At 49.0% G+C, this 13,662-nt stretch overlaps 1 protein-coding gene across 2 annotated transcripts; it reads left to right on the top strand.

Annotated features, from left to right (window-relative positions):
- Positions 1-653: 653 nt before the first annotated feature.
- Positions 654-10,051, top strand: LOC131206457 (potential E3 ubiquitin-protein ligase ariadne-2). 2 transcript variants are annotated; one of them, XM_058199023.1, is made up of 6 exons: positions 654-1,614; positions 7,113-7,379; positions 7,482-7,948; positions 8,364-8,732; positions 8,805-9,068; positions 9,145-10,051. In XM_058199023.1, exons 1-6 carry the CDS (start codon positions 1,542-1,544, stop codon positions 9,289-9,291), a joined length of 1,587 nt encoding a protein of 528 aa, XP_058055006.1. In that variant the 5' UTR covers positions 654-1,541; the 3' UTR covers positions 9,292-10,051. The 2 variants fall into 2 exon arrangements, with proteins under 2 accessions (XP_058055006.1, XP_058054997.1); XM_058199014.1 differs by having other exon boundaries at positions 7,113-7,948.
- Positions 10,052-13,662: the final 3,611 nt, after the last annotated feature.

Below are 13,662 nucleotides of genomic sequence, written 5' to 3'. Positions count from 1 at the left end.
ACGAAGCGTCCAAAATATAAATAAGAGGCCAAAACAAAACATCAACAAGTCAACCGACAAACTGACCCTGTTTTGAAATTTGTTCACAAATTGCATGTCGAGTCTTCAGATTTCCACCCGCGGCAGTGACATTTATGACGTCTCCGGAGATGTCACTTCAGGCGATATTGCATTGCAGATCGCAGCGTGTGGACCGGCCTTACTATTTCTAACCAAGCGTGGCGAGGTTTTCCGGCGAATAATTTGCATAAGTTGTAGTGTTGTGAGGGATCAGTATGACAATATCTATGAACAATAATAAACAATCTTTCGCAAAAAAAGCGTCTCTGAATCGTCCGGTTCTAAGTGCGTTCATTTCTGGCAATTACTTTTCGAACAATTTGTACCACTCGCTCTGAACCTCTCTAAATTCGATTGCAGGGTTGAGCGTCCTCCTTGCGTTTATAGTTCTCATTGAGTGCTCAAGTCCTATGTTCTAGCAGCGCATACGTCTGTTCTATCTGTTCGCAACAATAGTTTTGATATGGCATCTGTCAAATAATTCTTGACAACTGTCTGTGGTTTGCTACACCATCCGCAACAGCAAAAACGTCATTTCAACTTAAGCCTTTAACTCGGTCGGTCGCAGCAGAAAAGTGGGATTTAAGGTTTTAGGTGTCCCAGGAAGTGATATTTGCTGGTTTACTTCGGCAAAGGGTGTAGTGTGATCGAAATCGGTGTCTTTATCATTTCGGAGTGCGCCTGTTCCTCAGAGTCCGAGTGAGTCGTATAGGAGGAATTTCGTTCACTTTTCCGCACATCCTGCCTGGGAGGCTTGCGCGTGTTTGTTTACGGATGAAATTTCGGTGACCCACCGTGCCAAGTGCCAAAGGAGGAGGTGCGAATCTCGTGGTGCGGATTCCCCGTGCGTAATTTCCCACTTTTCGCTGCGCAAATCGAAGGTGTACCTAGAAGATGGCCTGACCGCACGAGTGAACTCAGGTTCGAGGTTACTTCGGTCGCAGTGTTGTTTTCCTGCTACGACCGACTAGGAAGTTCGTGCGAGGGGGCAAAATTCAACATCACTCAGCCCGCGAGTGTGTATGTGTGTGTTTCCCGCAGTGTGTGCGTTGGTTTGTGACTCGAATCGACCACATTCGGAGTGTAACGCGAAAACAAAGCTCAACCATTACGCGCGCGCTCGCTGGTGGTGTAATCCTTGGGCCGAAGTGTTTAACCCGCGGAAAACGCAACCACTGGACGCCAATAGGAAGGCAATTGTTTCCCCTGGCTGGGCTCTAGTGTGTAGAAATCAGCCGCCCGATTAGCGTACTGCTGTGCGTTTTCATTGTGTTGGGAGCTTCTCACAGTGCTTGGCTTTGGGAAGACGGAGTTTACCAAACCCAAGAAAGTGAAGGTGTTTTTATGTACAACACCGTGCCGCTACCACCACCCCCCTGCACGGTAGTGCCGCCCGACGACGACGGCCACAATCATCCCTTCTACAACGAGCAACCACAGAGCGCTGCGGGCTACGGAACCACCACTCTTCCCAGCACACGATGGCCGACCAGGAATCGGATATGGAGTACTCATCGGACAATGATTACGAGTTTGAGGACTACTACAACTCAGGTGAGGCGGGCAGGGTTAACTGCAGAGGGGTTCTACACCGTTCACGCTACTTCCCAGGAGCAGGTGGAAAGGATGAACCCGAACGGGCGGGGGCACAATTCCGCCCGTCTCTCGGCTCCGGTTCCGGTTGACTGCGGCCACACACTCTATTCGGGCGAACGGCACAAAAGCACGGCGCAAAGAGAACCACCGTCGTAGGTCAGGTTGGCCCCGCTGCTCGCGGAAATCAATCCCAAAATGAAGAGTTCGTTTTCGTGGTTTCGTCCTGCGCACACACAGGCCCCACGATCGTCACGGTCTGTTAGTTACGTGGCTGCGATCCGTGGGCCGCCGGCACCACCGGACCTCCCACCGGGTCTCCCGGGAAGGCACGCGGTTCTTTATGCACGGTTCTTCTGCTGCACGCTCCACGGGTTCAGACGCCCGAGTCTATCCGTTGGGCTTGCCCGTTGCGCGTCTTTTAATGTTCCCTTCGCTACTCGGCGAGAGTGCGGACCATACCCGACATGTGCTATGCTGCTGCGGCGCGCCATGCCATGCTGAAACCCACCTTGAGCCGGTGGCCCTCGCGGAGGTCAATGGCATTATAGAGTGCGGTTCGGTACGCGACTGGCGGAATTTTACGCTACCGTGCGTGCGTATCGTCGTCGGTACACCAATCCTTTTTGTGCCCCCTGTGCCGCCGTGTTAAGAATGGTGCGACGGAAAATGTAGCGTTGTTCGCGGCTCTTTGGTGTGAACAGCCCCAGCACGCCGTGTGGTGGCTCGCAAAACCGGTGGCACGGTTCCAAGTACACTCGAACCAATTGGTTTTGTTGGGTGTATAATTGTTGAAAATTCTGTACACTTTACATGGAATGTTACGCATGACGATAATAACTGTATTATCAAAAACGACTTCTTGGAACGTATTTGTGAGCATTTTGTACAATACAAAACTAATATTCGTTTCTAACATCAGTAGGCCATGCTGCTTCAGTACCCGGAACGAGCACTGTTCCGAATGCCCATAGCAACGCGTGTTAAATGTTCGCCGCATAAACGAAACCCCGCGTACTGGCTGAGCTATTAGCGGAAAACGATGAATTATATTTTTTAATACCTTGACAAAAATGGGAAACGCAAAACATCAGATACGGCACAGGCTTCATGCGCCAGAGCAACGAAATGCTAAAAGTTTGATACACTTCAATTGTTACATCTAAATCAACAGAAGCGACTTCAAAGGATTAACCAACCCGCAGAACGACGTTCACCGCTTCAACCTTGATATTGACCTAACCACGACCAGCGCATGTATATTTCATTGGAAACGAACCTTGAGACTATTTTCTTCGCTACCACAACTTGTCATCACGCGCTGACATAATTGCTTCCTCATGTTACTAGTGCTCGCGATGCGCTCCTAATCGTAGTAACCTTCGTAGAGCTGCTGTTGCTTCGGTTGGTCATTAAAAAAGGTCCAACTCATCTTTCTCTTTCTCTCTCTCGATACGTAACAATCCTTTGAAAAGCCGTCAAAGCGCCGTTCGGCCACGGTGTTACACTCTATTTCAAGGTTGCTCCCCTTGACCGTAGGTCGTTCCGAGGCGCTCTAATGACCCATAGTGATATAATGATTTTAGTAAAGGCGTTAGTGCCAGAGGGTTTTCTTCATTGGACGGGACGATGGGTTCGGTTGTTACCGCACCGCACGGTTGACCCTGAAACTGCCCAGAGTGTGAGAAGCTAAGAAGCCAACAAGTATCGTTTTCATCGCGATCACCGTGGTCTTCCTGCGTATGGCTTCCCCGGGGAAGCGCACAATCGATTGTGCGAACCGGGAACTGGGAACTGTAATGTGCCCATAATGTAAGCACCAGAACGCCACCCATTTTTCTCTTGTTTCTTATTGTCGGTACCCCGATCGGAATGATCGCCCTGTCCGTGCTTGAAGTCACGTTTCCAGCCCGACCGACCCACAGCGCGCTCGAGAGGAGCAGACTGTAAAGGGTTCAGGCCGATAGTAAACACACGTTGCCGAGCCGCCAAGAGATGCAGAAGAGGACGATGGACTCTTTGCCATCCCGCTCGAGCACGTGGCCGCACGAGCAGCATCGTCCAGGTCTCAACGCAAACGGCTGTTGTGTTGGTACACACTCCTTAGCGTATGTGGGTATGTGTTTGTATTATGGCCCTTTGGGGGCCGCGCATCGTAAAATCATTGAACTGCGGGAGGTCACCAGACAGCGAGTCAGACAGGGTGTCGCGTCTGATTGCTTCTGGCGGGTTGGGATGCTGCACAACGCCAAGCTTCAGTTATTGGAGGACCACTCGATGGCGCGCCCCAAAATGAGGGGGAATCCATGAGCTGCTGAAGCGGTGTTATCACTTTTCTGGAGCAGCCCTCGTTTCTTTCTAGTGTTACGATTCCATTCCGAAGTCGTTGGCTCTAGGTGAAGATGATCGGCGAGAGAAATCGAAAGTTTTGCCACCGAGCAGCGCAGCGCATCCATCGGTTTAAGGCGCAAAAAGAGTGAAAGTTATTCGCTTCAATGATGATTTTCTCCATGGGCTCACCAATTATCTATACCGTCGTCGGAATGTAAACTCGAGCCGTAGTATGTTAACGGCGGTGTTATCAGTCCGACACGTCGGGCCCCTTTTAACGCCGGCTGTAGAGTGACAGCGGACGATTGATGTCCATCACTGACTGTGGAAGGGGACTGTGTAGACACTTTCGATTAGAATCCTCATTATAGTGGAACCGTCTTCCACTGGGTTGATGGTGGGAAGTGAGTCACGGCGTCAACGGTTAGCAACGCGGGGAACGTTAACGCGGGCCCTCAGCCGGTAATATGACGCACACCAGAGTTCAGAAGTAGACGGGTACCGATATTGTTCGATACCCAACTTTTTGTGATTCATTCGATTTACTGTGAAGGGTTTCCGATTGGCTGAAAAAATCCAACCCCGTTACGGGAATTGTTTGTGTTATGGTCTAGAATGTGTTATGGTCTAGAATCGTTCCATCGAAGGTTTTAATTTGCAACGAACGGCACTTCGATGGGATTCCTCGTTTTTCGCGGTAATTCCGACGCTAGGGGATGTGGTGTTGACGTAACATTACACAGTTTGCAGTCTAAATTATTTTATTTCCTGTGCCAATGTGTAATCATTTTTAATGAATTGGAAACATAGTTTACCAGTGGATTTCCCCGAAAGCAATGCCTCTGAAAAGAAAGTTATAAATAGTTACCGTTAGGATGGGCATTTTGGCTAAGCCTCTCAACGAATTTTCATAGGATGTTTCTTTAGAATTGGTCCTCTTTTTATAGAATTGTAATGAATGAATGAATTGTGTTGAAAGTTTATAAATATTGTTGCTACCTTCATGAATTTCAATTTAAGGAACCGATATGAAGAAACTAATGGGGTTCAAAATTGAATTACACCTCGCACCGATTGGGGTTAATCCCCAAAAACGGCTCCTAAAATGAATAATGAAAATCGAAGAAACTAGCCAGATCCCTTCAAGCACTCAGTTCAGGATTCTCTGGTGTCAGCGAATGATTTTGACACTTTAATGGGGACTCTAAGGACTTCGTTCCCGTTGAGCACTAGGGTCTGTTTGATCGTTTTCTTGTTTATTTCGGTTATATTGCTTGCGATTAATCTCTAGAAAATGTGACGAATCTTCACGTTTTACCAAATTTGGACGAACTCATTAATGTTGGAATTTCAAACCACCTCAAAGATTCGCCGGGAAGAGCTCTCTTTGTCAGCACACTTGTGCGTCATGGTTGTTTCCCCAGCAACATAAGAGCGTCCCTGTGGTAAGCAAACCGCAAAAACGTCCACTCCTGAGAGTCGTTTCTGGGAATGCGAAATTTCTTTGGCCAACCCGAGAACAAGTCTGCCACTGACGCGGATTACGTAGGTCCAGTTTCCTGCGAAATTCCCACGTAAACCAACCAGTCGGAAAGGAGGATTGGACCACCCAGAGAAAACGGCGCGGTTGTGTGCTGTTTCGCGGTTACTTGATGGTCATCTGAATGCCGGGCGTTTTAAGGTTCGCTCTTTGATGTCGGGCAGATCGGTCGGGCCAGAAATGTGCGACCGCAGAGAAGAAGCAAATACTTTGCCGCTAACCCTGTAAAGTCCTGAAAGCTCGCTTTTCGTTTCATCAGAAAGCTGTGCCACTTGCTGACCCGGGACGAAACCGAAAGAAAAGGGCGTTCTATTCTTGTCACCAAACCGAGGATTGAGTCGTCGGAAGCCACATAAATCCAATCATCCGGTTTTTGCGCTGTGCGCGCCACCAACCAACGTCGTAATGGCATTTGACCATTATTGCATAACCTGGGTGGTGGTGGCGGTGGCTCTCGTGAAGCCCAACACCGAGACGGTTCCCCTCGTTATGCGGCGCGGAACACATAACGCGAGCCCGCGGGCCAAAGGTGGAAGCGCCAATAAAAGTGCGCACTCTGGCGAGACGTAGAGGGCCGCGGTGGGTCCTCTCTCGTTGAGGACCTTCCTGTCGCTATTAACGTGTGGCATTTCCAGCGAGAGCTTTGTCGTCGTTGGCGTAACTGGATGAATTTATCTACGTGTCCTGTGCTACTACACGGCGGTCGCCGTGGACGTTATGCTAATGGCCGTCCACTTTCGTGCCTAGAAATGGGTTTTTATTTTTATGCGGCGCCATACCGGTGTGCTTAGCCGTCGAACCGCTCTGTGGCACGTGTGTCGCAAGGATGTGGCGCTCTTTCGGTGACAGCATTTGGCGCAGTTCCGGCACAGGAGAACCGAACTCTGCTGCAGGCAGTCGGTGTTAATTGCCGTACGAGCGAATGTTTATTGGTTCGACAGCGTTACACGAGGAGGAGCTAATGAGGAACGTAATTTAGATTAAGGACCGGTGCTGGCGTTTTAATGATCCACGCGTGCGCCCGAGTTGGATGCTGCTTCAACCGACCTGCCCCATCCGGTTCAAAGTCCGGTAAGGTCCGAGATTGTTCGGGTCCTATATTTTGCAATATTGATAAGAGCTCCGGAACAGATCGAACCAGAAGGACATTAACAGCCAGCCCGCGCACGCGATAAGAGTTAATTAATTCACCAGCAAGCGTGTGTTTGGACCAAATCTCGAGATGAGTCTCTCGAGACATCGCGCCCCGGTAATGGAGCGTCGCCGACGGCCTTCTCGGATAAGCAAACCTCGATCGCCGCCCGTGTGTCCGTGCGGCTGTCCCCGAGACGATCAAGGATCTCTAACGATCGTGGGGTGTGAGAAAAGCGCGCGAAGGCCCCCAGTCAAGATCGTGCCGTGGCGGCGTGGCGTGCGTTCCGAAACTGGTTCTGTGCCCGGGCGGAGAGTGATGCTGACAAATTTCGCAACCTTCGAGCGCCGCTGCGGCGCCTGGTCAGGGGAGAGTGGTTTGGTGTTTGGATTTATGTTAGTTGATCGCACAGCAATATGTTTATTAATGATGATCTTTCTCACTATTCCGTTGAAGGTGAAGATTGCGATATCGAGCAGATCGACCCGAAGCGTACCGATCCGGAGTACTTCGTGTACGAGTGTCTGAACGTGGAGGAGGTCGAGAAGCTGATGAACGAGCCGGTCGAGAAGCTAAGCACCCAGCTACAGATAACGCCATCGCTGGCCAAGGTGCTGCTACACGAGACGCGCTGGAACACGGCGGAAGTGATCGAACGGTATCGGAACAATGCTTCGCATCTGCTGGTCAGTGCCCGGATCAAGGCAGCGCCTCCACCGGCGACTACCCCACTGGTGGTTCACCACGCCGTACCGTCCACCTCTTCATCGGGCACCACCACCATCACCGGACCCAGCTTTCTCGTACCTTCGGCGTCGTCCGCGTTTGCCGCGACCTCTGCTGCCGCCGCAGCAGCGGCAGCGGCGGCGGGGTCAAGCGGGAGCAACAAATACCATCATCAATTGGTGCTACTCGAAACAACCGGTAGTACCGCGACGACAACAACGACGACAACTGCGGTGGGCACCGCCACCAGCATCAGCACCGGTTATCGGACGCAGCTCTGTCCGGTTTGCGTGACGGTGCAGACGACCGACAAGTTTCACAGTCTCTCCTGCGCGCACTCGTTCTGCCGTGACTGCTGGGCGATGCACTTCGAGATCCAGATCGGCCAGGGCATCTCGACGCAGATCGAGTGCATGGAGCAGCGGTGCGACGTGCGCGTCCCGGAGGACCTGGTGCTGAATCTGCTCAACCGGCCGGTGCTGCGCGACAAGTACCAACAATTTGCGTTCGCCGACTACGTCAAATCGCACCCAGAGCTACGCTTCTGTCCCGGGCCCAACTGCCAGGTACGGTCTGTCCCACCGGGCAACCTTCCGTTTGTTAAAACGCAGAGCTTTCCAAGAACTAACGTTGATATTAGGATGCGGTTTGACCTTTTTTCATCGACGAACCGGATCTAAAGTTTTGCTGACAAATGATGAAGAGTGACCTTTCGTTCTATTTTTACCGCTTTTAAGGCGGACATTGTAAGGATCACGACATTCTCTCGATGTCGATAGCTTGGAACGATTTCGTTATCGAATAATACATATGCTACACGCCTATAAGATTCTGCTTAAATACGCTTGTTAGATTTTTCATTGTCCTCTGCGTCACCGCTAAACTTCTCCGTTCATTTGTTCATCGCGGACGCCAGATTCATGAGTACAATTTCTGTCACCGTGCGGGTCAGTTAATATGAGTGCTCCTTTCCGCCCCCAGATTATCATCCGCAGCCAGGACATTAGTCCGAAGAAGGCGTGCTGTAAGGTGTGCAAGACGATGTTCTGTTTCCGGTGCGGTACCGACTACCATGCGCCCACCGACTGCCAGATTATCCGCAAGTGGTTGACTAAGTGTGCGGACGATAGCGAGACGGCCAACTATATCAGTGCGCACACGAAGGACTGCCCCAAGTGTCACATCTGTATCGAGAAGAATGGTGGCTGCAATCACATGCAGTGCTTCAACTGCAAGCACGACTTTTGCTGGATGTGCCTGGGCGACTGGAAGGCGCACGGGTCCGAGTACTACGAGTGTTCGCGCTACAAGGAGAACCCAAACATTGCCCACGAGTCCGTTCACGCGCAGGTAAGGGCCTTGCCAGGGTGCTCCAAATGTGCGGCGTGTAGTAATCCCCACACCCCTTCTTTGTCCCCACAGGCACGGGAAGCGTTGAAGAAGTACCTGCACTACTACGAGCGGTGGGAGAATCATTCAAAGTCGCTGCAGCTCGAGCAGCAAACGCTCGATCGGATGAAGACGCGCATCAACGAGAAGGTGATGAAGGGTCTCGGCACGTGGATCGACTGGCAGCATCTGTTCGATGCCGCCTCCCTGCTCGCCAAGTGCCGCTACACGCTACAGTACACCTACCCGTACGCGTACTACATGGAGTCACGGAAGGAACTGTTCGAGTACCAACAAGTACGTAGCCCCGTCAAGAGCGAGTCATCTACGAGTCGTGTCCTAATGAGCTACTTTTGTTCTATAACCCCCTCAGGCTCAACTGGAGGCAGAAATCGAAAACCTTTCGTGGAAGGTCGAACGGGCGGAAACGACCGATCGGGGCGAGCTGGAAAACCAGATGGACATCGCCGAGAAGCGGCGTACGACCCTGCTGAAGGACTTCTTCCCAACCGAAGCGTAATGCGCGCGTTCTCGGCGCGTGGAGCGTGTTTACTGATTGATGATGAAGATGATGAACGGAAAAAAGTAGTCCTCCTTTTGTGCGCGGCCACACGCAAACCAACGATACAGGAAGGACGAAAAGAAGCTACTACCAGATAATAAAGACAAACGATCTTCAATGCAATTGTGAAACTATTAGTGAATAGGATAGTGTGTAACGTTAAGCGAAGCATATTACCATTACTGGCGCGCGCCGAGAGACGGCCCATTCACCACATCCTTTAGCGAGGAGGACACACGGTGTTGATACAGCGGCAAAGGCAATATTAATGTTCGATGTAAATGCGATGTGTTTTATGGGGAATTGTCAACTTGCTGTCCCGGCAGCAAGGGAGAATTAAAACTAGAGCGCACTCAAGAGTGAAATCACGTACTACTCGTTTAGAGCTAAGCGTTAGAGAATAAGGAGATTAGACGCCAGACAGCGGGCGAGAGAGCTAGCTGAGGAAACGGATAAGAATCAGGCAAAGGATATCGGAAGCAGCTTGTGTGCTTGTGCGCGCTCTGACCAGTCACGGCCCGCACTTGCTTGATGCGCGTCCAGCCCACCACCACCATCGTTCAGCTAGTTTGTAGATAATCGAACTGAATTACGATGCTAAGCTTACAGTCACAGAGAGCGAGAAGCGAACCTAATAGCGCATATGATAATTGCTGCTACACGCGACGCGAACGCGAACGCAACGAGAACACAAGAAAATGGGAGAGAAAATAAAGGTCACAAAGGATACATTTCTGCAATAATTCCATCGGTCGGTAGTGTGCATTACTCTCATCCGAAACGCCCCTTGAAACGAATCTGAAACTCCCCAGCCCCCAGGTGAGGTTATTGAGGAGCTTGTAATAAGTGGGTACATGCAAATATGTGCGATTGATAAATTTGGCACATTTTTATAAGCGTTTCACTAAGTATGTTGTTTTTTCTTTTATTCATTGTGTTGATTCTATACATCATCATCATCAGCATCGTTATAGTCATTCGTCGTAATAGTAATAATTATAATCTTCATACGAATAATAATAATAATAATAATAATAGTAGAAGTAATACGAAGGCGCGCACGGCGCTCCGTTTTGGGGACAGATAAATTTTGTCGGAAACAAAAACTTTTCATACCGAAAACGTTTGGATACTGAAATCTAAATAATACGCCACTGACGTGCTTTCGGAAGCACCACGAACAGAAAACCGGGAAGAAAGATGCTTCCGTTACAAACGGGATGATAGAACAATGCGATACATGCAGCAGCCGCGCGCTCGGGCGAGCTTGTAGCCGCGGTAGAACTGGGGCCGCGCTTTCTAATATTAAGTCACAAACTTAACCTTTCTCTCTCTCTCTCTCCGTCTCACTTTCTGTTTTACTCTCTCATTTGTCTCTTTCTAACTCAATCGGAAGCGCTGAGGCACTAGCAGCCCTATGATAGTGCGGCACACATGCAGGATGAACCCGCCCAACAAATAGCGTAACGTAAACAAAAGGGGGTCGCGAAACAGGGCATAAATCTATAGACGAAGAAACTATTATCAATGGGAACACACTACTCCCATCCGGTGATTGGTGGTTTGTGCAACAGAAACAAATTCACCATATCTTTCATCGCGCAACCGATCTCTTTTTCTACATCTTCCCAAACGAGCATCACATACCCCCCATATCCGTGTCGTGAACACCCCGGACAGCTCCTCAGTAGGCGATTTTCATGTACGCATATATCCTTCCACACGAACCAACGACCAACCATTTACACACATCATTTCAACAGTAACGCGCGCTCTCTTTCCACACTATATATAAATCCTTTTGTCAGCCTTTTTTTTTGTATGCACAAACGTACCTTTCAAATTCATTTTTCCAATAATTTAGCAGCCTTTTTTCTGATATCCGTCGTTTCATCGTCCATCTCACGTTCACACACAGTTGCCCCAGAGCTTAACCAATTCTGTCTGATACTTCGAACTTCGAACTGTGCACAGTAGAGAGTTAGGTGTAGTTCAGGTAGGCTTCAAGAATATGCTACGAATGCGCGCTGGGCAACTATGTGGGTTTACTTTCGTTTTAGAGCCTTCCATTGAACTTTTTTCGGGTTTTGTAAACTACTTTTGCGTGGAGAGGACACTGTTTCGGGTATGTTTTTTGTTTGAAGATACTTTCACGCTTTCGGGTTTACCATAATTTGATGACTGCGAACCACACTTGCTTCCTTGTTGCATGCTGCTATGCTGCTGCTAATATGCTCTCTGTCCTCTTGGCGTGGTTTACTAGATCCGTAAATAGATTTTGTTGGCTAGAAAAAGTACAAATTCGGGCCTGCTAGTGCCCCCTCCTCTGGTGGTGAGTGTAATGGGTTTTTTCACTTTTCATTTCAATGTAACTAAAAAATGCTACACAATGCGCTTTGCCAGTTGCAAATTACAATTTTACTGGGTTCGTGTGTTGGTTATGAATGTTTTTTTCCTCAACTGCTAATTTATTTGCTACTTTTGATTTCCATTTATGCTCTTCCTCTTCTACCAAGTCTTTATACACCACCCAAACACCGTCACCGCCGGCGTTGTTCTGAGTATTCCGCGATCGATTTGTGGCCATCTCTCTTTTGCTTCCACCCTGAAGATGTGTGTTTTGCATTTTTTATGCGTTTTTCTTGTGGAATTTATTGTGTGCACATTAATCCGGTTTAAACACTCACACTATTTTAGTTCTTCAACTGTTCTATTCGCGTATAGTATCAATCGTCACAGCGTCTTTGCTAAAGTGAGGTTTTACAATGTGTTGTGCATTGCTTCGGACGCCGCATCATGGTTGCTTTGTTTTGGATAAGTAATGTGCTTTTGCTCCGGTTCGTGGGTAGGTCCGGCCGTCCGTGATTTAATAATCCTGGATCGTGGAAGCACTTAATATACAAACACAAACAGGCACACAGACACACATACACACATCAATAACCTAGTTACATGAGTGATCTTTACGTTACGTTTTCATTCTAGTTTACTCTCTCCGTGTGTGTTGCTATCGTTCGGCGTCGCCTTACTCTAGCATCTCTCTAGCAGCATTTAAGTGTACGACTAAGGGTTTATAATTAGGCTTGCCCCAAATCGGCTTTGATGTTCTCCCGCGGGCCCAGTCAAAAGCCATCCTCAGAATCGGGGCGCAACAAGTCTTGACCGGGTGTCCTAACAGCTAAGAGGTTAAAATGTACTTTCTGCAACAATTTTGCAGCCTCCACACGATCATTGTTTCAACAAACACTCCTAGTATGCGTTGAACCACGTGCACTCGTGTTACATCCTCACATCCAATATGCTAGTAGTAGCGTTCCTTGCCTTGCCGTCTTACTAGAGAATGGTCATTCGGTTTTCCTGCTTCACACCGCACAACGCGGTTCCGTCGTCTTTGACCTCTGCAGGTAGGGGATATGTGAAAAAGCGCTTTTTGGAAGTTCTGATTTCGTTCAAACCAAGGTGCTTGTCCATGTCCAGGTTACTATTCAACTTCAAGTGAATGGGTTATCACAATGCAGATGTTATGCCGCAACACACTTTATATCAATTATACTAGTGTTTGCTGGACAGAGAGTCTACAGGCTCGGCAATAAATGCAGCAAAACAGCAGAATTATGTTATTTGAAAATAAAAAGACTTTAGATATCCCTTGATTTTCAATCGGTTTGGTCACCGAGGTCCGTTTATCAAGAAGGACCACAAGAAGTCGACCACAGTACCCCAGTACACAGTATGTTGTCCTTTGTTTCAATGGCATATTTGGAAGACACGGACGCGAGAAAATCGCCCGATCGCTCTCGATCGTGGCTGCCAGAATCTTGTAATCATCCATTTTGGCGCAAAGCGCAAAAGGCACCCCTGTTTCGCATTCCTACACGCTCCTTGCAGGAGAGATTATATACCGTTTCAGTTCTGGCTTTACTTACTTACAACCTAGTCTATCTATTGCTACGTCATCCGACTACACGCGTGTGACGCGTCCCCCGTGAATTGCCATCCCTAATATGCTAAATCGACTGTTCGCCGCCCTGGCCAAGATTCGATTATAAACGACCACCGCACACTACGAAGCGCGCGGTTTTGTTTTTCTCCTGAGTTTGGCCATCGTTTGGGCGCGAGGACGCCGCCCACGTCGTCCCTGTATCGCGCCTACACACCTTCTATAACACGTGCGCGGAAAGGTGTTTTGGTTTCTTCTACTAGAGCTGAGCTTCTTTTCTATATGCGTGTTTAAAACTATTCTTCACTTTTGCAGTCTCTTCTATAGTGCGTTCTTCGTGTGCGACACTACTGTGCAGATACCTTTCTACACAACCATGTTCATGTCGT

Source organism: Anopheles bellator, chromosome 1 (assembly GCF_943735745.2).
Source record: "Anopheles bellator chromosome 1, idAnoBellAS_SP24_06.2, whole genome shotgun sequence".
NCBI lineage: Eukaryota > Metazoa > Arthropoda > Insecta > Diptera > Culicidae > Anopheles > Anopheles bellator.
Note: the sequence above shows the minus strand (reverse complement) of the source record. Positions and strands in the feature narration are given on the sequence as shown.

Excerpts from the sequence above, each read along its gene's own strand:
- LOC131206457 (XM_058199014.1), top strand. The coding sequence starts at position 1,542 with ATGGCCGACCAGGAATCGGATATGGAGTACTCATCGGACAATGATTAC. Across the intron at positions 1,615-7,112 it reads TGAGGACTACTACAACTCAG|GTGAAGATTGCGATATCGAG; the intron begins GTGAGGCGGGCA and ends ATTCCGTTGAAG. Across the intron at positions 7,949-8,363 it reads GTCCCGGGCCCAACTGCCAG|ATTATCATCCGCAGCCAGGA; the intron begins GTACGGTCTGTC and ends TTCCGCCCCCAG.